General features: G+C 44.4%; 6 protein-coding genes across 6 annotated transcripts; 3 read left to right on the forward strand and 3 right to left on the reverse strand.

The window, feature by feature from the left end:
- Positions 1–681: 681 nt before the first annotated feature.
- GGI43DRAFT_200467 (sulfate transporter family-domain-containing protein) lies at positions 682–3292 on the forward strand. Its single transcript, XM_083200059.1, has 3 exons — positions 682–1165; positions 1287–2176; positions 2247–3292. The coding sequence occupies exons 1-3, from the start codon at positions 820–822 to the stop codon at positions 3051–3053; spliced, it is 2043 nt and encodes a 680-aa protein (XP_083057013.1). The 5' UTR covers positions 682–819; the 3' UTR covers positions 3054–3292.
- Positions 3293–4650: 1358 nt separating this feature from the next.
- GGI43DRAFT_430325 (uncharacterized protein) lies at positions 4651–5091 on the reverse strand (the record flags this gene model as incomplete). The annotated part of the gene is made up of 1 exon (XM_083209232.1): positions 4651–5091. The coding sequence occupies one exon, from the start codon at positions 5089–5091 to the stop codon at positions 4651–4653; it is 441 nt and encodes a 146-aa protein (XP_083057014.1).
- Positions 5092–7469: 2378 nt separating this feature from the next.
- Positions 7470–9451, reverse strand: GGI43DRAFT_414403 (major facilitator superfamily domain-containing protein). Its single transcript, XM_083207034.1, has 3 exons — positions 8929–9451; positions 8500–8869; positions 7470–8436 (listed from the first exon to the last, which is right to left on the reverse strand). The coding sequence occupies exons 1-3, from the start codon at positions 9176–9178 to the stop codon at positions 7686–7688; spliced, it is 1371 nt and encodes a 456-aa protein (XP_083057015.1). The 5' UTR covers positions 9179–9451; the 3' UTR covers positions 7470–7685.
- Positions 9452–11149: 1698 nt separating this feature from the next.
- On the forward strand, positions 11150–12798 carry GGI43DRAFT_414405 (FAD-dependent oxidoreductase). Its single transcript, XM_083207035.1, has 3 exons — positions 11150–11549; positions 11627–12242; positions 12320–12798. Exons 1-3 carry the CDS (start codon positions 11263–11265, stop codon positions 12659–12661), a joined length of 1245 nt encoding a protein of 414 aa, XP_083057016.1. The 5' UTR covers positions 11150–11262; the 3' UTR covers positions 12662–12798.
- Positions 12799–16949: 4151 nt separating this feature from the next.
- On the forward strand, positions 16950–17820 carry GGI43DRAFT_387099 (enoyl-CoA hydratase/isomerase family protein; the record flags this gene model as incomplete). The annotated part of the gene is made up of 2 exons (XM_083203882.1): positions 16950–17137; positions 17193–17820. 2 exons carry the CDS (start codon positions 16950–16952, stop codon positions 17818–17820), a joined length of 816 nt encoding a protein of 271 aa, XP_083057017.1.
- A 574-nt stretch (positions 17821–18394) lies between these two features.
- GGI43DRAFT_387100 (NADH:flavin oxidoreductase/NADH oxidase) lies at positions 18395–19962 on the reverse strand (the record flags this gene model as incomplete). Its single annotated transcript, XM_083203883.1, has 6 exons — positions 18395–18465; positions 18531–19086; positions 19145–19297; positions 19351–19642; positions 19709–19842; positions 19912–19962. The coding sequence occupies 6 exons, from the start codon at positions 19960–19962 to the stop codon at positions 18395–18397; spliced, it is 1257 nt and encodes a 418-aa protein (XP_083057018.1).
- Between the last annotated feature and the right edge of the window lie 2847 nt (positions 19963–22809).

The following is a 22809-nucleotide window of genomic DNA, read 5'->3' on the forward strand; positions in this document are numbered from 1 at the left end:
CAGCATGCGGCCGCTTGTCCATGGCACACTAGTACGGTACGAGTGTATACTTGTATGAAGTACGAAGCACATATTAGTACTCTGTACATGGGGATAAAGTGATGGACAAATGCTTGTCGGCGCTGCATGCACGGAGCAATTGCTCATTTATTCTGATGGGACGTAATGGGAAAATGAACGACGTGCGCCATGACGCTCTCAACCTAGCAACGTTGAAATACTGCCGAGCCAGACAGTCGTATGTCTCTAGATTCGCGCTGGCTGCCGTCGAGGCAATTCTTAGCTCCCAATGCTACCCCTCTCGGTGAACCGTTAACGATTGGATTAAGGTTGGTGTTACTCGTCTTCGCCTTCTGCCATTCCTAGGGAGAGTGGTTGTTTGGATAAAGTTGGTGTGCTGCATGCAACAGATTCGGGGCTTGGTCACATCTAAGGACCGGTACCTTTAGAGGGCACCATCCATTCGCGTCGAGATTTTGAGTCCGAATACTGCATAGTCGTTCAGCTTGGAGCAGCTGGTTTCTCCAACTTTGTCTGGGCATTGTCAATCATCGCCATAAGAGAGGTCCTAAGTTTAGAGTTCTCATACTCATACTCACACCTATATAGAGTCAAAGAGCCCCCCTCTTTCTCCAACCCCTGGGTTCTGAGCATTGGTGTCTGGCTCGATCTATATCATTAGGATTGGCCTCAGCTCTTATTTATATATACGTTTGCACTGAGGCTTGTTGAGTTGCCGCAACTCCGAGACCTTTCCGAACCTCCAGACCGGTTGGCTCTAGCGGACATATCCCGAGCCTCTCCGATCGTCTCATCACAATGGATAAGGTTTCTAAGAAACTGTCACAGGCCAAAGAAGATGTTGTCACGGCCTATCGAACGGATGCTAATGTCAATCGAGCCAAGCGCTGGGCTGGGCCTATTGCTCGTCGCGTCCCATCTGCCGCGGCTGAGTACCTCTATGAGAAGTTCCCCATCATTCAGTGGCTACCCCGATACGATCCCAAATGGCTTTTGAACGACTTTGTCGCTGGTATCACAGTTGGTGTGATGTTCGTGCCACAGGGTATTTCTTATGCTAAAATTGCCACTATCCCTGTGGTGCATGGTCTCTACTCTGCTTGGATTCCGTCATTGCTTTACCTCTTCATGGGAACTTCAAAAGGTGAGTGAAATAGACTTTCATCTACTCCCTCCCCTCCTTTTTAAAATGCATGAAAAATGATGATTATATGTATTTTCGTTTCAGATTGGCTGACTTGCACCTTTTCTTTCTTATGTATTAGAGATCTCCGCTGGTCCGACATCTGTTCTTGGTCTCCTTACAGCAGAGGCAGTTGCCTCTTTACCTGATGAAGACCCGGCTACGGTTGCTTCAGCTTTGGCATTCATGGTTGGCGTCTATGCTCTTATTGTTGGAGCCCTCAAACTCGGATTCCTCCTCGATTTCGTCAGCGGCCCTGTCTTAACCGGATGGATCTCAGCTGTTGCTTTGGTCATCTTGCTTGGGCAAGTCGGTTCACTGGTCGGCTTAACGGTCGGTTCTACAACTGTGGAGATCATTCGCGGTGTTCTCGGTCACCTTGATAAAATCCAAGGAATGACAGCGTGCATTGGATTGACTGGCATTGCAATGCTTCTAGTCTTCGAGCATGTTGGTAAGACCATAGGCAAGAAGAACAAGTGGATCAAGTTTGTCTGCACTAGTCGAGCTGCGGTTGTTCTCATCATCTACACCCTGATCTCCTGGGGTGTTAACAAGAACCGTAGTGAGAAGAACTATATGTGGGCTGTGACGGAGATTAATGCCAATGGACTCGCCAAGGCTAAGACTCATGATACCAACCTGCTCGCCAAGGTTGCTGGTCGAGCTGTGGCCCCATTTATCGCCATGTCTATCGAACATCTTGGAGTTGGAAAGGCTTTTGGTCTACGAAATGGATATGACATTGACCGTTCTCAGGAGCTATTGTTCCTTGGAACTGCCAATATGTTTGCCAGCATTCAAGGCTCGATGGCATCTGGAGGTGCAATGAGTCGTACGGCCGTTTCTAGCGAAGCTGGGTCTAGATCTCCGTTGAACTTTATTTTTACTGCTGGATTTGTTCTCCTGACCCTTTACGAGCTTGCTCCAGCCCTGTACTGGATCCCCAAGGCTACCCTCGCTGCTATCATTGTAAGTTTCATGTAATCTCTTTACGCTTGACACACGCTTGATATACTAATGTATTACCCTTCCCTTCTAGATCATGGCTGTTGCTCATCTCGTCTCTCCACCCGAACTCTTTTATCGGTACTGGAGAATCAGCTTCATCGACTTTGTCGCTTCTATGTTAGGATTCTGGGTCACTCTTTTTACTACAACCGAGATTGGTCTCGCTGTATCCGTCGGCTTCAGTATTGTCTACACTCTCCTCAGGCTTGCCTTCCCCCGCTTGGTCAAGATTTCTCATGCACAGGCAGAGAATAACCACTGGTCACTCTCAAAAAGCCGCCCCAGTGACGCAGAAATTGATGTTCCTTCGGAGGCATATCTAGTCAAATTTACTAGTGATATGCTTTTCCCCAACGCCGAACGACTCAAAAATGCGATTGTTGAGGATATCAAAGTTCGTTATGAAGCTTCTTCAGCAATGGTGCAGGCGGCCCAAGAAAACCGAGTCTGGAACGACTCCACGAAAAGACGAGTCACTAAGATCCGCCACCGTGAACAAATCACGCCCATCTCAACCGACGCTTATCCTTTGCGTTACATTGTCATCGATTTTGGAATGATTTCATTCATTGATACAACTGCTGTTCTATTATTGATAGAATTAAAGATGTCTCTGCGTAAATACTTGGGCAAAGAGTTGCAATTCCGCTTTGTCAACATGGCTCCCCAGGTTCTAGAGAGGTTTACTCGCTCAGAATGGGAATTCGTTCGCGAGGGCGAAGAGCGGACTGGAAATGACGACGTCATCTTCTCTTCCCTTGAGGTTGCTCTCTTGCACCGAGATGGAGACGAGAAAGATCAAAAGGTCGAGTTTATAGAGAAGGCGGTCGATGTTTAGGAAGCTGAATAAGGTATATATGATGTAGCAATATCTGCTCAGATTTTTTTTTGCAATTTGAGCAATGGGACAATATGGACAGGGCTTGGAACCCCTGGAGGAGTTGGGCTATGGGAATTCTTTTGTGATGGATTATGGGTTACTTTACGATTATGAGATATCTGACTGCTCAGGTCTTCATGAGCAGCGCAACTTTGCTTCGAAATTTACAATTTATCAATCAAATTCTTTTCACTTTACTCCTAAAAGATGTATAAAATCTTCCAACTCCATAATACGTAGCAACGAAATCACAAGCACCCCAAAAAGTGACTGAACTCCCCCAACTCGAGTCGAGGCAAGCTGGCCATCCTACGAGAAAGACGACCAAAGAAGGTCAAACCAGACTACCAGAAGAACAGATTAGGCTTGTAATGCACGTAAGACCAATGGCGTCAAGTCTGCCCCCTCATCCTGATAGTTTTCGTAACCGGACGAATCTCGGTATCGGGGGTAGTCGTCCAAGGTTCTATGTTGGCGCTAAGGATACACTGCCCCCCCATCGACCTGATTTGAAGATGTATATCGAACTATTTGTTTTTACCCCTCTTGCTTCTCATGTAAAAGATAGAATTGGGGTAAAACTTTGATAGTATTAGCTAGATTTAGAATGGAGAGGGATCATTTACTGTTTGCCTAGGACGCCTTAACACGCCAAGGAGGAGGAGATGCGGGAAAGGGGGGAGGGGTGGAACAACTGAGAGGCAAAAAAGGCCAGAATGAACAGAAAGTGAGGAGAAGGAACTTTTTGTTGAAGGCAAAAAAGACGGCTTGGCCGGAGTCCGTTTTAGGGGCGTCATGGATATAATTGGGTAAATAGGGGGTGTATGTAAGTAAGTACAGCTGAAGACAGGGGCGTATAAAGGGTGTATATGAGACTTATGTATGATGTATTAGGCCATAACTGGGCACTACAGGGGGTAAAGGCTCTTAACACGACTTGGAGAAGTGTCCTGCTAATGGATTAGTTATAGTCAGGCGGCCAAAAGAGGCTGATATGCTCTACGCTGGTCTACTTCTTGCCCCATTGTTCGGATATACCCACGGCAGTCTAGTTGGAATAGGACAGTAGGTGAGGAGGCAAAATCTGAGGAGTCGTGCGTATGGGGTTATTGGAGTAGTAGTATTCTTCAGTGGATCAAGTCTAGGTGGCGATAAGTGAGTTTGGAGTAGCGGTAGGTTAAGTGAAAGGACTCACATGAGTTTTTCTTAGTAAGGCGTTTAAGATGCCTAATTGAGATAGTTATAATTGTACTTGGTATTATTAATGTGTCCTTTCTATTTATGTCTATGCTACGTAATTCATTCGGTAGATATGAACGCTGATAACATCAGCCCTTGCAATTGCGGCGATGTGCGATGTCTAGCATCTTTGATTCAATATCGCAGAACCGGTCAACGTTACGTGTTGAGAGATCGTCAATAATGGTGTTCATTGTCTTAGGGAGAGTTGACAAGAAGAACGATCCTTAATCGAGTCAGAGGAGAAAACATCGTTAAGAGTCTTCGCCAGTTCGTGGTCGGACGTCTTGCATCGTTGCTTGATGTTCGTCCAGAGCTAGTGGAAGGCGATCAGGTGCTGTATCAAGTCGTCATCTTCGTTATATTCCATGGAGATAAGTTGACGGAACTGCAAGATTATCGAATGTGTGGTATCGCGACCAAAATAGTTTTGCAATGTTGACCATGCTTGGTATGCCGATGTCGCGGTAGTGACCAGTATTGTGATGTCAGGGTGCACGGCAGATATAATCATGAGCTGAGCTTTTTTGTCATCTTTCATCCACTGGGCAATCGTAGTGGTTTGTTCCACGGGAGCAGCGGCATCGGTAGGTGCGGTAACGGTTGGCCTGGGTCTGGTGTTGGAGACGATGTCCCATAGCTCAACATAATCGAAGACGAGAGTCCATGCTGCTCGCCATACTGGATAGTTGCTTCCCTTACTATTGAGCTGCGGCAGGCTTGACGGACCAATCTCGAAGGAGAATGAAGAAGCCATGATGATTGTAAGTGACGTATGACGTCTGACGTAGGTAAACAACCGATCAGTGGGGGTTTGGTATCGGAAGATATTTCAGCGCGTTATGATCGGGTTTGAACGCGAATAGACGGAGAAGGACAGTGCAGTGGTGGAAAATGACGATTCTGGAGGGATTGTGCAGTGTTTCCAGTAGTTCGTGGTGCGGTTTAATGCCGTGCGGCATGCGACGTCTGACGTTGCGTTGAGGTTGGTGTAGTTTGGTATCAGAGATCGAGAAATAACTGTAGGAACCAAAAGTTGATGGATATGAGCTCCGGGCTCATAACCTGTTGAAATAAACGATTGGAAGAGAGTATATCAAGATAACTAAAGAACCAAATTCCTGTGTCTTGAACGGAATCGTCAAGTAAGTATATTTACATACGCCGAACTCTAAATGATGGATGTATCAATGTTTGTTCCTTCCAACATCATTTAAATCTTCTGTCCCTTCCCATTCTACATTCGCCAGCTCTCCAGCGCTATTATCGGCAGGAAAGGCTGTGAGTATGGCAGTTACTACAGTGGTATTTCTCGTGAAAAATGAGCGTTCTTTAGGTAGTTAGGGCCTTGCGAAGACAGATACACCCTATTAGAGTGTGGAGTAAATTATTCGTTTTGCAGGGCATACCAAGCTATTGTAACAGAAAAGCAGAGCTAATTGAAATAAATGTATGTTTAGGAGTCCATCATATAAACGTTTACGAGATTCCTGTCTTCTAATCCATTTCAAGGTAGCTTGCTGGGATGCCAAGCTTCACTTTGAACAGAGATGCACTAACACGCTGTATTTTATTGCTACAAACTTATTAACATTGGCTTACTAGCCGAATGGTTAAGAGATTTATCTTTATAATCTTGGAACATATATTGAGGGCTGAACACTGTAAAGGAGGCTGCGGAGCTCTAGGGTAGCTCATTTCCTGCCCCCTTTCCCTCCATGCCAGATCCCAAAATCTGGCAACCTTGGTTTATTTTTTGTATGGCCGAGAGTCGATTTGACCATTTTTACATACAAATTAATTTTGCGGAAAATGCGAACTGGACCAAGAGCCCAAAAGCGGCAGCCCAGCCCGCCCTGCTGCCCGGCGGACCTGTGAGACGAGCAGTGCGAGGCAGCCGGCAAAGGCAAGCTGCAGCAGGCTCCATCTCCTGTACCTTACATGTATCTCGTCGGCGGTGATTATAGTGTCATTTTAAACAGGCCTGTAAGCTCCGGCCTCGCTAGCGGTCGGTACATGTACGTAACCCCTGCCAAACCCTCCTGAAAATTGATCCCCAGGATTCTAACTGTACGGAGGATGCCTAGAAATCCACATCGTTTCCGGATGGGCTCTACGCCTCTGACTTAGCCGGATAGCGTTGGGTGGTAGGGGGAACCCGCCTGCAGCCGACGCCGCAATGGTTGAAGCTTCAGGGCCTGGGGCGCCTAAGCGTGGTTGAACGGTTCAATAGCTTGCTGGTTGCTGTGTGCTCTGCCGCAGCAGTCGGCTTAGGGGCTTAAAACCCTGTGTTCTTTGGTTAGTTGGCTTGCTTAGGGCCTTCAGGTCCTGTGTTTCTTGATCGGTTGGATTGTTCAGAAGCTTCGAGCTCTGTGTACCTTGGTTGGTTGGCTTGCTGGCTGCTGTGTGCCCTTCTGTAGTGCTCAGCTTGGGGGGCTTGCTTCTACAGTTGGTGTTACAGGGTCTCGAGTCCCTGTAGCGAGTTGGCTTGTTGCTTGTCGGCCGCCAGGCTCCTCCATCAGCTGGTGATTCCAGCCCCGAGGATTCGGCGTTAGTGGGGCCAGGGGAAGGTTCCTCGGGTGTGGGGCCGGGTGTGCTGGGCCGGTTCAAAGATAAAGGCCATATCATTAGGTAGGTCTCCATTTCTTCGCCGTATTAGGTAAGACTTTGCCCAGCTTGGGAGCCATAACTACCTACGAATTCCTGAAGGCTCAGGGGTGATGCTCAATGCGAACGGCGGAGAGATATAATGCGTGGGTGGCTTTTGCCATGTGCGGCTAGGCGGCGCTGAGGAGCGATACAGTGATCCGTCGAATCCTGAGATAGTGTTTCCAACGCCAATTATCGCCTCTCGCGCATTCTCTTCGGTGATTTCCAGTGTAAGTGAGATAGGGTTTGGGGTGGTAGACCTCGCGGCCAGCTCCTCGCACTGCTTGGGGGTATCCGGAGGCTCCTTTGGTTGAGGGGAGTGCTGTTGTACGAGTCCTGTAAAGGTTTCGAGGGAGTCGGGTGAGACGCGGTATTTGGCCCTGGCCGCCTTTGGGGAGCGTCTGGGTCGAGTATTGTAGTTTCTATTGTCTCGTGATCTAGTCCCCAGGACAGCTGGCGGTCCATTTGCGAGCTCGTCTTTAGGTTGCTAAAGACAAGGTCTATACCGTATCTCTTGCCGTTTGTTCTTCAGGAGGTAGGCTTGGGGCTGAGTGTGCTGGGCTGTTCCACGAGAAACCACTCTTGTAGATCTCAAGTCGTGTTGTATTGGCAAACTAATTACATTTCCAAATGGGTATATCATTTATTAAAATTTAGCATTGCTTAAAATTATATTATAGTATTACTCCACCAAACGCACTTTTATACTTTCTTAAAGAAACTGGTGCTTTTGGTCTTCATCACGCGCGCTATGAACATGATGCCAGTACCAACCGCAGTAGTAACGCCAGACCAAAGCCACACGCCTGAAAATCCTCCCGTGGATTGAATGGCACCAGCGATAGGGTTACTTGCGAGCACCGCAAACGACGAGAAACAAAATGCCATTCCCACGCGTGTGCCGATAAGCTTGGGGTCGGGACACAGCCCAATCACCACAACTGGTTGTAGTGCAAAGAATAAGCCAGTAACGCCTCCATAAAATGCACTCACAACAATGAGTGAGGCAACATTGCGTGTACCCTCAAAAGCAAACGCAAAGACGAATGTTGAGACGCTTGATACTATAAGCATGTTCAAGGGTCCTACATGCGAACTGAGAAAATTAGGCAATATGCGTCCCAGAGCTGACCCAGCATTCATAATTGAGATAATGTAGAAGCCAAGGTCTGCATTTGCAATTCCTGTTTGAACTGCGTATACTTCCACGTAAAAAAAAGGGGTGAAAGATCCAAGAAGGTAGATGAAATTACCACACAGGAATACAACGAATGGCCAGTCAGTAAACGCAGTTGTATCAATGGCCTTCCGACTGGCGCCAGGAATCATGCGTGGTCGAAGGAATAATACTGGAAGTAGTAGTGTTGCGAGAAGAATAAACCCGATAACACGTACTGTCCAAGGAAAGCCAATCTTTGGTTCGAGTTCACGGTATACAATAGGTAAAATAATACTGGTAGTTAATTAAGTTAGTATATTCATCTCTCAAGTCCAACAAGAGTTAATCTCCACTTACCCTCCAATTCCAGCCCCTGAGGCTGCAATTCCCTGAGCCAAGGGATACAGGGTTGTAAAGTAGGTTGATAAAACGGTTGGCGATAAGAATGATGTTAGGCCACCGCCAAAGCCGATTAGTAATGATTCAGCCAAGATAAACTGCCAATATTCACTGCAAAGGCTTTGCATCATGGTCCCAAAGACAATAAGCACTGCGCCTGCAGCGACAAGGAGGCGTGTATAGCCAGCATCGTATAAAGGTCCTGCAAAAGCAGTGGCAAAGAACAGAAGAAAAGTCTGTATTCCACCAATAAGAGATGCACGGGAGGGGCTAAAGTGAAGATGATCTGTGTAATAGTCTTGGTAGATTCCGAAGGTGTTGATGAGACCTATTGACTTGTTGGTCAGCCTTGAAGAACATTGGTTTAAAACACTGTACTTATCGCACCATATGTATTAAACATTAATGAGAAGCCACAAGCAACCTGTAGCCAAGCTTTCCACCCTCCATTTGGGCGCGTAGCCATTAAGTCAGCTTGAGTAAGCTGTGTCTTTTCCAGTTCCATTGTAGTGCCATTCCTATTTGGCGTGCCAGGAGCAGGCGTCTCTGCAGGCGTGGCCCCGCTTAGCTCGATCGCCGATTCTCTGTCCGCGGCACTGGTATCGACTCCTTCCAGGCTAGGTTTGATATCCGCCATAATTAGCGACAGTGAAGGATTGTCGATGAGTTCTGGTGAACGGAGGGCCACAGGAATACAGGGCACACGAAATCCAGGCACCTTAGTTTGGGGATAACAGACAGGTTAATGGCTGAGAGCCGCCGCTCATATACTCTAAGTGCGGCCCGATACGGATCGGAGCGGTCGAGACTAACTTGCTCAAGGGGGGCTTGTTGGTTGCTTCGAGAGCCTGTTCAAATTGCGCAAACGCAGCCATGAGGCTAAGCCGCCAGCAGCATAGGGCAAACCAACAGCTGCCTTGATTTGTGGGCTCTGGTGATTGGCCGTGATGAATTGTGAGTAATTTGCTCACTGATTAATTAATCGGCAGCTGCAGCCATGTTGCATTGATGCAACGTAGCGGCACGGGCGACAGGAGCTAGGCCGTGGTGATCAGCGAAAATTAAGCAAAAATATAGAATTAGGAATAGGCGGTAGGAAATAAGCACAAAAAAAAAAGACAAAATAAATAAAAAAACAAAAATCCCCGAGACAGGGCGGGCAGGGAATAAGCGGCGGGGGTCAGGTCAGGGACAAGGAATAAGCAGAGCACGAAGCTGCAATAAGCAGTAAATATTCCGGCAATGTTGATCTACAGTACATGTACGGTAGTTGTAAGATGGTGACGTTGCCGCTTTCTCGAGGAATCAAGGTACAATGTGCTCTTTACCTCTAAGCCGAGGCTGGCATACATCTCGCATTTTCCTTCCATCGTTGGCATATCACTGCCGGGATTTCTCGATCATGTCGATTCGGCACCTCAATCTCGGTGTGCTTACTACTTGCAGATCGACGTCACGGTCTATACTAAGGGATAGGGTGGTTCCTAGGTGATAGCCTAAGTCAGGCTAATACCTACTGGAAGAGATAGAAGTTAGAACTTATGAGCGTTCATAGTCACGTAGCAGATAACTTTTAGGTAGTGAATAACTAATCTGATTGTTATGCGAATGCCATGTTAACGACTGACTATCCAAGCTTCTATTCTAATCAGTATGATGACGGCCTTATACCGTATTCCTTGGCAAAATTGGCCAGTGGATATTGTCACGATCTGATCGAAATTGCCCCATTATTTACAGGAATGGTAGTTGCTAGCTTGCTATAGTTAGCATATACTGTAAAGGCGCACTGGCAAATTTTGTGAGAGAATACGGTATAGTAAGTCGATCCGTAATTATGACCAAGTGTGAGCACCATTGTATCTGGTAAGATGCTTCCTTGGAGTCACATTCTCATTGCGCTTCAAGCACATATACTACTGAGAAAGTAATCCTCGACCCTAGTTGGCGTTGCCTTGTCCGATGATCTTCCCTCGGTAAGGATTTCCCGGCGGTACGCCGTAACAGGACCAATCCAAATAGTCTCCAATAAAATCCATGCAACTATCCAACCACACTCGGACAAAGTAACTATCCGTCTGACTTTCAGAAGCTAACTGTAAGAACATAGCCCTCCAACCCAAAAAAAAAATTCCAAACCCTTGTCGTCCCCTTAAGCTTTCTTCTTTTGCTGGCTTTAATATCATTATCCTTATTACTGCCTACTTCCTATCAGTTGCTAGGGTTGAATTGCCTGCCATTTCGTGAAGGTTGTATTTTGGCTATGTAGGTCAGATGAAATGTGATAGTCCTCGTCCTGCCCAGTTACAACCCTGAAAGCAGTAAAGGCCGGTTACAGCGCTAACTCTATAAAGGAAAAAACTATAACCTAGCAGCTGCCAAATATGTATTATTAGATAACTATTCCGGTAATAATGACATAACTCATATGGTGTCATAAGAACTTATGTAGGGTGACACCACAGCCTCCTATAGAAAATATTTTATTTATCTATAATAAAATATATATAATAGTAAATAATTTATATTTATAATATATTATTTTATTTCAATTATTTATAAATATGAACTTTATATAGCCTTCCCTTTCTCTGTTTCTTTTCTCTTTAACAAGATACTCTGTAGTTTCTAACACTGCTCTATTATAAAGCTAGAATACTACATTATAGTAGTTCTACTCCATTCTTATATCTCTTATTCTTACCTCTTTTATTTCTATCTATGGCTTTTACAGTAATTATTATTGGGGGCGGCCCTGTTGGGCTCTTTCTTGCTAATGGCCTGCAAGCCTGTGGGATAAACTATTTGCTTTTTGAGAAGCGACCTACTATTCCCCCAACTACTGCCTTTGGTATCTTTTTGTGGCCTCAAGTTACTAGAATGATGCATCAATTGGGTCTTCTCGATACGCTAAAAGAAGTCTCTCACCCAATGACAGGTATAATTCACAGTGCGCCTTCAGGAGAGCAAATTAATGCAGATACCATCTTTTCCAAGGCTCATCAGCTGTAAGCAAGAAATACAAAATATCCTTTCTCTTTCTTTCTTTTATTTCTCTTCAGTTTGCTAAGTATTTCTCTATCAGCCATGGATATCCTGTTGTCGTTACAGATCGCGCCAGCCTTGCCAACACGCTTCTTAGCGGCCTGAAGGACGTTGATGACCATATCTTTGTCAATAAAGACCTTCAAAATATTATTCCTCGAGAAAATGGCGTAACAGCGGAATTTGCAGATGGCACAAGCTATGATGGTTCTATTATTATTGGTGCAGATGGAATTTGGAGCACAGTCCGTGACCAGATTCGCCAACACGCACCCGAAGGCCTGTTCCTCAAAAACCCATTTGAAGCTTCATACAAAGGAATTTTCGGCAGAGGACCCTTAATTGACGGTATTACATCAGGGCAAGGTATTGAAGTACACGGCGATGGGTGGCTGGTTCAAGCCTTTCCCTCTCAAAAAGAAACCCATATGTTCATTTACCAACGCATTTCGCCAACCACTACCAAAGTCCCCTTCTCCGCAAACGTTACAGAAAAGGATGTGGCTGATTTTATCGATGCCAAATTAACACCTAATGTCGCTTTCAAAGATATATGGAACAAGCGTTACGCTCAGGGCACTGCAAACTTTGAGGAAGGGGTCGCGCAGCTCTGGTCGTTTGATCGAATGGCTCTGGTTGGGGATGCTGTGCATAAGGTAAGTACAAGAATACTATTTCCAATTTTCCTTCTCCCTCTGATCCTTTCTGCAAGCTAACCACACTTGGGGTGCAGATTTCACCAAAGCAGGGCGTGGCTGCAAATGTTGGCATGGAAGCTGCGGCAACTCTTACTAATAAACTCTCATTCCTCCTGCAAAGCAACCCTAATCCTACTACAAAAGAGCTTAGTAAAGCATTTGTTTCATATCAGAGCGAGTTGGAAGGCAAAGTAGGGACTTGGCAGCGTCTATCTCGCTTTAACCTTGAGTCAGCTGTTAATAAGAGCGGGCCGCTACTTGATGCTATGAGCACGAATGCTGCCGCTCGTGTACCGACTATGATTTCTAAGTCATTCAAGTTCGAACAAGTCCCCTTTGAGCACCAACTCGAAAATGAATTGCCGTGGGTATATTAGGGAGCTTAATTCATCAAGCGGGCGTCGAGCGTTTATTTCTTATTGTAGTAGAGATCTTGATGGAAGGGAATATAGAAAAGTAGAAAGGCCGAGAGCTTTTTTTCTTCATACATAGCAATAAAAACATTATTAATCCATAAGCATTCAAATTTCTGTTCTGATTTAATGTTATCGCGTGCTTTCAGTCTTGAAACTTGACGTATCGGTGGATTCTCATACAATAATCAAGAAAATTGGATGCAATATGCGATGAACGTGATGCTCCGGCAGGAAATGGATTACAGCTCACACCCACTGCCACAAACTACTTCCTGAATATCACACAGTTACCGCAACCAGAAGCTCTCCTAGCCAGACACCCCAGAAAAACTTCAGTTCCCCCGGCCCACACTACACCGGCTACTCACCGAACTACCCAGTCTCGAGGACTTCCAGGATTGTCACGATCGGTTCTAGTACGACGCTAACCCCTGATACTAATGCAGATGCCAATGCAGCAAGCCCAAGTACCCGGGCCACGTCTTCCAATGCCAGCAAATATGTCACCTACTACCGATTCCTTCGATAGTGGATACCCAAGAGTTAAACCTTGGTTTAATCAGTATGACCAATAGGATAGTTGGCATATGCCGGCGGCGACGGTAGTCCACCATCGAGTTTCGCGAGGGAATACGCTATCACGGAGAGCCCATGAGGCGAGAGACGCCCAAACCTTTCCTCCTGGGGCCAGTCGAGAGTGCGGATGACTAAATCTTCGTCATTCAGGCGTTGCTGTACGAATGAAAGGATCACCCAGGAATCCTTCTATGGAACCCTCCAGTGCCCTTACCAGTCAACGCGCCACTATATTAAACTGGACCCAGCACATCCGACCCCCGGCCCCACTAACGCCGGGACCCCGGGGCCGGAATCACTCAACAACGGAGCCCAGCAGCCAACATGTAACAAGCCAACTCATCACAGGGACCTTGGGATTCGAAGGAACGATGTATTAGGGAACATCACAAGGCTTCTAGCAGACCAACTAACCACCGATTATCGAGGGGCATGCCCCTAGACTAGCCGCTACGTGAGGGCACAGCAGCCAGCAAGCCAACCGTTCAACCTACCGTAGGGGTCCCAGGCCCTGAAACTTCAACCATTGCGGAGTCTGCTACAGGTGGGTTTCCCCTGTCACCCAGCGCCGCCTGACCAAGTTCGAGGCACCAGGCCAATCCAGAAATGGATGTCCAGACATCCTTCGTACGGCTAGATCCCTAGGGATCAACTTTCAGAAGGGTTTGGAAGTGTTATATACTGACTGTTAGTGAGGCTGGAGTCTACAAGTTTGTTTAAAAGGATCCATTATGATAACCACTGCCGACAAGGTATGGTACAGAAGGTAGAGCCCGCTCGGTAGTCTGCCTAGGACCAGTGCCTCGGGCCGGCTGCCTCGCATCTGCTCTTCCTTATAGGTCCTCCGACCAGCCGGGCAGGATTAGCCGCCGTTCTATGGCTCGTGGTACTTGACAATTCCAATCTTACAATATCACTAGCTTTCTGAAATCTAGTGGATTGTACGTGCATAACTTTATTCAAATTAGTTAGATGTACCTGACTTACTCTTTTGCTCGCTTAAGCTTTCGACTCTTAGGCAGCATGTGTTATGGTACGGGATCTAATGCAGTCCTACGCAGTGTTATTTCCTTTTGCCTGTGAAGTTTATCCATTCTGCGAATTATTGGTTTGTCAGTCTATTGTGGCCTCAGGAGGTTACACTTGGTCTGGTGTAGCTCAGTTTACTTTCAGTTTTTGCCCTTGTTCTTGCCCTTTCCTCTCTTCTTGCTCTCCTTGCTCTTGGCCTTGGTCTTGGCGGTGTTTATCGGTTGATCAGGGTCAGCGTTCGTTTCATCCTTGTCCTCGGCTTTGTTGTCGGTTCCATTCTCATCCGTGCCAAGCGCTAAATTAGGGAGAATGTCGGTAAAGTCTTGTATTGTGAGGTCGGCATTCTCAATGGTGATAGCAAAATCTTCTAAGGCTTTCTCTACACGACGATCTCGTTTTTGCATATTGCGGGACATCTTTCCAATCTTGTGGAAGACGTGGTTCAGATGGTCAAGGAATTGTTTGTCAACTCCGCGATGCTCTTGTTCGTGGAAAACCTCTTTGAGAAGAATAACTTCAGGAATAATGTATACCACAACCAACAGCGGCTACATTAAACGACAAAAAACAACACTCCATAACTTATTTTACAGCTCCCGCCGTCTAACTTTAACATTAAGACGTCATTCAGCAAAGAAATACAGCCTATAAACGACAGAATTACTAAAGCTACTACCCAACTATCTACTACAAGTAAAGCATCCCCCCCTTCTGTTGCGCTTTCCATGTAGTACGAAATCCGTAGAGGAGAAATATTTTACTTACAGTGGTTAGTTGGGTAGTAGTTGACCCAATTGCTTGAAGAAGGTTGTTGGTGTTATATGCTTTCTATGTCTCTTTTACAAGGCTATTGACTTTTTTACTATTACATTAGGGAATTGTTATTCAACACCTCAGTTTCGTTACCAAGCATTTCTGTTGTAATTGAATGACCCGGTAAGTTCACTCATATATATACATTTAAGTAAGAAATATACAACACTTAAAAGCAGTAGAGACAGTAGAGGTAGTAGAGGTAATAGTTTAAAATTCGCGACTTTAGCTACGGCTGAGGTGCTAGATAACGAAACTGGAGCATTGAATAACAATTCCCTTACATTATCATCTAGAAACAGAGAGACTTTTGCAGCCGTAGAAAGATTAAGCGTTATAATTTAGTAGATAACCGCTGTAATTTAGCGGATAGGAGCTGTAACTTGGTGGATAAACGCTGTATCATAGTGCCTTACGATATAGTATTTTATTGCATGTATACGAACCCGCTTTTTGAATGCCAATTACGCGGATAAGCTGTCTCTAATTATATTACTGTAATAAGTTTAGTTATTGAATCAAGCTCTACTAGGTAGTTAGCGCTGGTGCATGCAATAAACTATGGTGCTAGTACAGATTAACAACCCCTGACTTAGCTAGGAAATGTTCCGAAAATGATTTACAGGATTCAAAAGATTCCTACGCTTGTAGTAGTGGCTTAACTAATATATGCCCTTGACATTGAATACAAGCACAGCAGATGGATCGGCGATTTAGTTAAAGAAATTCTTCAGCAATACTAACCAATTTCTTACCTAGGCAACTTCCGCTTTTGCTAAAAGAATGTGTAATCAAAGATTTGAGCTAATTGTGCTTGTTAAATTGGAGCCAAGATTAATAAGAAAACTTAAGATTGATAGGAAGATCGATATTGAGCAAATTTACTTCGTATAGCTTCGTATAGAAGAGGTTCAATTATTAATTTTAAACTTGAATGTTACAATAATCAATCACCCATGCTAGCTGGAAAAAAGATAACATTATACTAATGACCAGATATAGTTAGACCGCTTTCGGTAAGTTCGCAGGGCTCGGGAGCTCAGAGTTCGGAGGCTCGGGGCTCGGGTGATTCTTGACCCCCCCTGTTTGTTGGACGGGTAAATCGCCGATACTACTTCGTATGTCCTATCTTTTTCCCTGTTAAAGTTTTGGTAAAAGAAATCAATAAGGATAGTAAGATCAATCGGTCCGATGCAAAAACACGCTTAACAACGTAGCAGTTCTTCGGGGCTTGTAAAAGTTGCATATCCTGGATTGCGAAACACCCAAGTTTAGTAAAGCTAATTGCATATCATTTTTGACATTAAATTTTATTCAAGTCCTTACTTCTTTGACTTTTTATGAATATCTTTCGTGTATCATGTCTTAACCTCAAAATATAAAATTTAAGCTATAAAAGTAAAATTTGTTTTAAAGCCACTAATAGTATTTATTAAAAGCAGACGCCTGAAGTCTTTAAAGCTATCTGTCCTAAGCTAGATATGTAGCCTGTATTACTATGCATATAATACAAAGATGACATTTTAATTAGCAATAACATCCCGGCTACACCTGCTACTTGTAATGAGTTTGAAGACGGTATTGAAAGAGTCCATTTTAGTTAGCCAAAATGCCATATCATGATCGAAAACGTTTCTAGCGTTAATTTTTAAGATGTAGAGTAACTACGACCATTTACACTTAAATATTCACACTCTCTGACTAGTAAATCCTCTGTACCAAGTAGCCTATCTTTCTATAAGAGACAGTACGCCTCTCTTTACAATTAGGATCAGTCGAAGCTTATTCATTTTTCTTTTTCTTACATATTATTCATTTCTTTTATATTATAATGACTTCCTCAATTATAAGCGTTGACTACCGCGGGCGCATTGCGGTTGTCTCTATTAATAACACCAAAAAGCTCAATGTGTTGAGCCAGCAGCAGTATTTCGAGCTCGCGTGCCGCATGAGAGAAATTGCTACTCATGATGAAGTGTTCATTACCGTAATAACCGCAAAGGGGCGTTACTTCTCTGCGTATGTACAAGTACGATCTCATTTACTTGCGAAAACAAATACTTACTTTCGGCAGTGGCTTTGATGTTGGCAGTAACCCTCCCTTGCCAAAGGGGGAGGACGAGATACGCCTACACTGGCTCAAACACTTTCTCGCATTCAATATTAACATCACCGATGCCTTTGCCAAACACCCAAAGGTCTTGGTTGTAGCTCTCAACGGACCTGTGATTGGACTATCTGCGTCCATCACAGCGTTTGCAGATTTTGTATACTGCGTCCCTGAGACGGTTCTTTTCATGCCATTCGCATCTCTTGGCCTCGTCACTGAGGGCGGCGCCTCACGAGCCCTAGTTCAGCGGCTAGGACCATCAAAGGCGAGAGAGGCGCTACTCATGTGCAAAAAGATCACGTCGGAGGAACTCCTAGCTACGGGCTTCGTTAACAAGATCTTCCCCTGTGGCAAAGGTGAAGAGGACAAGTTCCATAAGCTTGTATTCGACGAGATTGAGGAGCGACTGGGCGATCAACTTGTGGGAGAAAGCTTGATCCAGATTAAGAAGCTCATTAACAAATCTGAAGTGGAAGCAATGGAGAGACAAAATATCGCCGAGGTCTTTGCCGGCGTTAACGCCTTAGTCACAGGGCTTCCGCAGGCCGAGTTTGACAAGATTTCTTCTGGTCGTAAGCGCTTTAAGCTATAGACAGCTATTGTACAAGTCAATATCTAGAGACAAAAATCTCAATGTAATTGCTTCTTATTCTGTTGAAATCTGGCAAATTGATGGAGCGATCGATAATCTTCTACCGTGAGGTAGTGCTGTTAAGATAAGCGGCGACTTTCCTTGTAAGAAAGAATAATACCGCGATGTTCATGTCAATGCCAACTCTTCTCTTCCGGAGATTATATAGCAGTATTTTATTAGCACCAACAGCCTTTACCTTGTTATAAACTACATGTACATTTGCTAGTTGCTGTTAATTTTATTTATCGTTTCTCTGCGGATTGAGTGAAAAGAATTCGTAATAATGCATGTTATACAGCTTCATATGAATAGGATATTGTAGAATATGTAAATTTAATAATATTTTCCTTACAAAGTCTGTTATAGCCAGCATCATGGCCATTAGTTATTTATACAAGCTTACTAGGTTCGTTTTTTTTTGACTTTTAGAAACAAAGATCTAACCGTCATAGTAATTGAAAGTTATACATATATACTGAAGCCATCTCTAAATAAAAATTCCTAGCATGTTAATATTCCACACATGGAACTATTATATCTTTGACTTGGGGGTTGACTTTGGCTTAGACGGAAGGCCCCGAGCCCTACCAAATCCCCAACCAACTATAGATATCGTTAGTTAGAAGTCCACAATGAAACCAAGTCTACCTCCTGGGGGTTATGCTTACACTGGCTTGCGACGTGAATATCGACGCCCAGCTCGTCAGCCCACTGCCAGACCAGGTTTGGATTTTTCACAAAGGCTCGCCCCGAAACGACGACGTCTGCGGCTGATGTATCCAGGATATCCTGAGCCTGTTGTCCCGTTATAACGCTGCCGCTGACACCAACAATGACATTTGTGCCTGCCAGGGCCTTCTTTATCTGCTCGGCTAGGCGGACCTGGTAGCCCTTTCCGTACTTCATTTTTTGGCGTCGGTCGAGAGCGCCACTGGAGACGTCGATATAGTCGACTCCGTGCTCTGCAAGAATTTTGGCGAGCTTGGTGGATTGCTCCAGATTCCACTGGGGGATCGACTCGTCGTGCTCCAGATGGTCAGTTGCCGGCAGGCGAACTCCGATAGGGAAGCCGGCGGGGACCTCAGCCTTTACCAAATCCACAATCTCGATGAGGAGACGGATTCTGTTTTCAAAAGAGCCACCATAGTTATCCGTGCGCTGGTTGGCAGCGGGAGACAAGAAGCTGTGGAGAAGGAAACCGAAGGCTGCTTGGAAAAGAATTGTCTGTGGAAAGTTAGAAAGCAATATCTCAAACAATAGGAGCAATAGTTCAGTTGCTCACGTCGAAGCCCGCCTTGAGAGCCCTCTTCACAGCTGCTACCCAGTCCTTCTTCAGAGTTTCAATGTCGGCCTTGGTCATTTCCCTGGGCATACAGGTATCAGGGCTGAATGGCAACGGGCTGCAGCTGATGACCTCATTGGGCCATCCAAAATCCTGAAATGAATTAGTCTCGAGTCTCATCTGCCAAAGATATCTAATGCCCGTACTTTGCTTTTGGAAACCTTTGTCATTTCCAACCATGGTGAGAGTCGGCTTGACTTTCTTCCCGCGTGCTGAAGCTGGATGCCGATTTTGGTACCTTGACTATGGGCAAATTCGACGATCTCGGCGAGAGGCTCAATGTGTGCGTCGCTCCAAAGACCAGCGTCCGAAGGCGTGATGCGGCCATAAGGGCTCACAGAGTGAGCTTCCATGAAAATCAGGCCTGGGCCGCGCGCGGCAAAGCTATTAATCAGAGATTTATGCCATTGAGTAACGAAACCGTCCGGAGATGAATATCTGCGTTGCTCAGAGTTAGTCGCTTACAGCATTCGTGTTGAGGGTTGTTTTAATCGAGATTCGTACTGGCACATTGGAGACACGACAATGCGATTGTGAATGGTCATTCCTCCAATACTGATGGGCTTGAATAGGCTCGGACAGTCTTTGTCTTTGGCAGTGCCTGCCGCTGGCTCCTGTCGAGGTGTGTAGAACGAAACCTAAATCTGCATTCAGAATTGTCCTAGTAGAAGTGCATTTTGCTATTAAGCGGCTGGTACTCGACTTACACCGGGCGCGGCATCTATTGCGCCAATTGCTCCTTGCAGTGGTGGTGCCATCTTGTTGCTGTTGATGTTGCTACTGTTGTTGTTACTGTTGTGGTTGGTGATGGTGGTGATGATGGTGGTGGTGTTTGTTAGAATATTTTGGTACAGTTTCAAGGCTGTAAAGCAGTAGCTATTCGTTTTGTTGGTAGGCTAAAGATAACGAAACGAAAATCATTAACTAGTAGCTACATGTAGTTTCCATTTCTTCAGCACCTTGAACAAAACTAACTCAATATGTCTAATAAGCCGAAGAACACGAAAATAAGCATTTACTCAGTACTACGTAATCAATAAGAATTAAAAGAAAAAAAGAGTAATATCTGTTTTACTAATTAAAAAAGTAATATATTTCTCTGATTTCCTTTATCATATTACTTACTAATTTAGTAGCTAAACCTCATATTGGTTAGTAGTAACAAAACTATGAAGCAGAAAACTAAAATTAATTTGTATAAACCCTGGCTGTAATACCCAAGCTTGTAACAGTGGAGAGCCTAGTGGATAAAAGGACCGGAAGGCAGGAAGATGAACAAGCTGCCTCTCGGTGTAACCGTGAGGCGTGAGGACGCTGGAGACGGTACCAAACCGTTAGCATCTAGATTCAGATCTTGAATCTGGAACTCGGAACTCGCAGCTAGAATAGGGGCAGAGTGAGCACTAGCGAGCGATCTTGATCCTTCGGCACAAATCTCTTCGGAAATGCTTACTTTAGAAACACATTTGGAAAGAGAATTGCGCAGCTACTGTCTGATCCAAGTCGCAGCTTACCCACACAAAATGATGCATTTGCCGTCATTGCTGCAATGTAACATTGTCTACCGATGCGCCGCTTACTCATCCAATGAATAAGCTATCTTGTTTCCCAATTAGATTATTGTCAGGTACCAAAGACGGTTGTTGGGAGGTGGGGATCGGTAGTCGGTCTCACGATTGATTGGGGGAATTATTCTCTATTGAATGAATGGTTGATCTAATGGACCAATAGAGTTTAACCTCCCTATCAAGGCGCGCGAAATCGTGTTTCTCAGCCATTGACATTGAATCCTGTCTCTGCAGGGTCCAGGACCATGCTCGCTGCCTAACATGGCAAAATGCAGGTGTCAGCAACCTAAATCATGTCCCCAGCCCGCGATGCATTTCCAGAGAGCTGAGTGACTACTACTACCTCATTACAGATAGATATCCCTACTATACTAAATTAATGCTTGCAGCCTTACCCACTTGATTAGGACCTACTCTATCAGCTCGGGAAAACATCGAGAAGCTGAGACGCGGTGTTGCAGGTTTAATACCTCAGCATATTTGGAGAATGCAATCTCATTTTCTCTTTATCTTACAGATTGGTAATTTTTTATTCCATTGTATCTCACTGAAGAGAAGTCAGGTTTTGATGTATCCAACCTCGTAAAATAACCAAGGAGAATTAGTCTGTACTTTTTCGCTTTTGGTTTAGTTTACGCGGGACCATCCGTTAATACCGTTTTTCCCGTGATGCCCTTGTCCGGGAACCCCCCACGCCACCTCCGTAGTGACGTCTCCGAGGAGTCAACTACCGTATCGCCTCGAAGCTTTGACTGTGGATTCTGATGAAATTCCCTCCACTAATTACTACAATCATCCAACAGATTACCAGAATAGCTGGGGAGTTAATTTGTAAAGAAAGACCCGCAGTCCAGCGTTTCGAGGGAATGCGGTATATGTTAATCCACAATATATCTCTCAATAGGAGTATTAAAAATATAGAAAAAAATATATTAATTATATATATAATGAAAACAATATATAAAAGAATATAAAGTATTAATATTTTAAGTAAATATGAATTAAAATGATAGAAAAAAATTAATAAAATATTAATATTTAAGTAATTTTTAAATTAAAAAATTCTTTTTCTTTGGATTTACATGATTTTCATAGAATCAATTAATATATAACTCAATTAGGCTATAGAAAATGTGAGGTATTTTAATAGCCTATCAAATTAGCTGAAAGTCTAAGCGATCCTCCCATGTGTAAGTGGGTGGCTACGTTACAGTTATCGCAGCTCCAGTCTGTTACAACCTTGCAGTGCATGTACGAAATTTGTAACTTTAAAAGCTATCTGGAACAAATTTTTAAGGAACTAAGGTCGTCTCATAGGACTACTCTTAATAGCGAATCATGCACTTATCTACATCATTATAGTGCCCTAGGTGTAGACTGAAATGGACACAGCATATCTGTACAAACATTCTTCTTAGATGCTATAACAGGACTTGATGATAGCCTCATGTAAAGGTGTAAAGTGGCAAATTTCGACGCAAGTTCCACTTAAATTGGTCAAATAATACAAATCTGACAAAATCATCAGTTAGACAGGGATTAGCTCGGTTGGACCAGGAAGTAACGCCGTGTTTATATATTTGACCCATTACTCAACGAGGGAACTAGATGGAAAGTTAGAAATGCTAACTAGGTTGAGCTCATTTAGCACCCGAGACACAAAAGAGAGTACATCAACTGTATCCTAGTATTAAATGGTCTTAACTATAGAGCATTTTGTAATGAAATGCGTAATACCTACTAATTAAACGCGCCATATACTAACCACGGAGTAATAAAGCACCGATTTTGTTGAGATTAAAGCTCCGAAAAGGTAATATGATCCTGATATATACAGGGTTGGGTACGTTAAACCAGGCACCGCTGCTTCTATGGGATGGCGCTAAAAGTGTGTCAACTAGTTTAACTAGGTACTTTAGTACGAAGTCTATCCCTTAATTAATTGAGTTTATATGCATTGCAAAGGCGGATTGACATATTATATTACTCATGCATTTATTGATCCGAAGTTGCACCCCCTGTCCTTCGTATGTGTAT

The sequence above is a fragment of the Trichoderma evansii genome, assembly GCF_050947405.1.
Source record: "Trichoderma evansii strain SZMC 28006 chromosome Unknown GGI43scaffold_23, whole genome shotgun sequence".
Taxonomy (NCBI): domain Eukaryota; kingdom Fungi; phylum Ascomycota; class Sordariomycetes; order Hypocreales; family Hypocreaceae; genus Trichoderma; species Trichoderma evansii.

Coding starts and splice junctions, on each gene's coding strand:
- GGI43DRAFT_200467 (XM_083200059.1), top strand. CDS start 820: ATGGATAAGGTTTCTAAGAAACTGTCACAGGCCAAAGAAGATGTTGTC. Junction 1,166..1,286: donor CTTCATGGGAACTTCAAAAG/GTGAGTGAAATA, acceptor CTTATGTATTAG/AGATCTCCGCTGGTCCGACA. Junction 2,177..2,246: donor CTACCCTCGCTGCTATCATT/GTAAGTTTCATG, acceptor CTTCCCTTCTAG/ATCATGGCTGTTGCTCATCT.
- GGI43DRAFT_414403 (XM_083207034.1), bottom strand. CDS start 9,178: ATGGCGGATATCAAACCTAGCCTGGAAGGAGTCGATACCAGTGCCGCG. Junction 8,870..8,928: donor ATTAATGTTTAATACATATG/GTGCGATAAGTA, acceptor ACAAGTCAATAG/GTCTCATCAACACCTTCGGA. Junction 8,437..8,499: donor TCAGGGGCTGGAATTGGAGG/GTAAGTGGAGAT, acceptor ATTAACTACCAG/TATTATTTTACCTATTGTAT.
- GGI43DRAFT_414405 (XM_083207035.1), top strand. CDS start 11,263: ATGGCTTTTACAGTAATTATTATTGGGGGCGGCCCTGTTGGGCTCTTT. Junction 11,550..11,626: donor TTTTCCAAGGCTCATCAGCT/GTAAGCAAGAAA, acceptor TTTCTCTATCAG/CCATGGATATCCTGTTGTCG. Junction 12,243..12,319: donor TTGGGGATGCTGTGCATAAG/GTAAGTACAAGA, acceptor CTTGGGGTGCAG/ATTTCACCAAAGCAGGGCGT.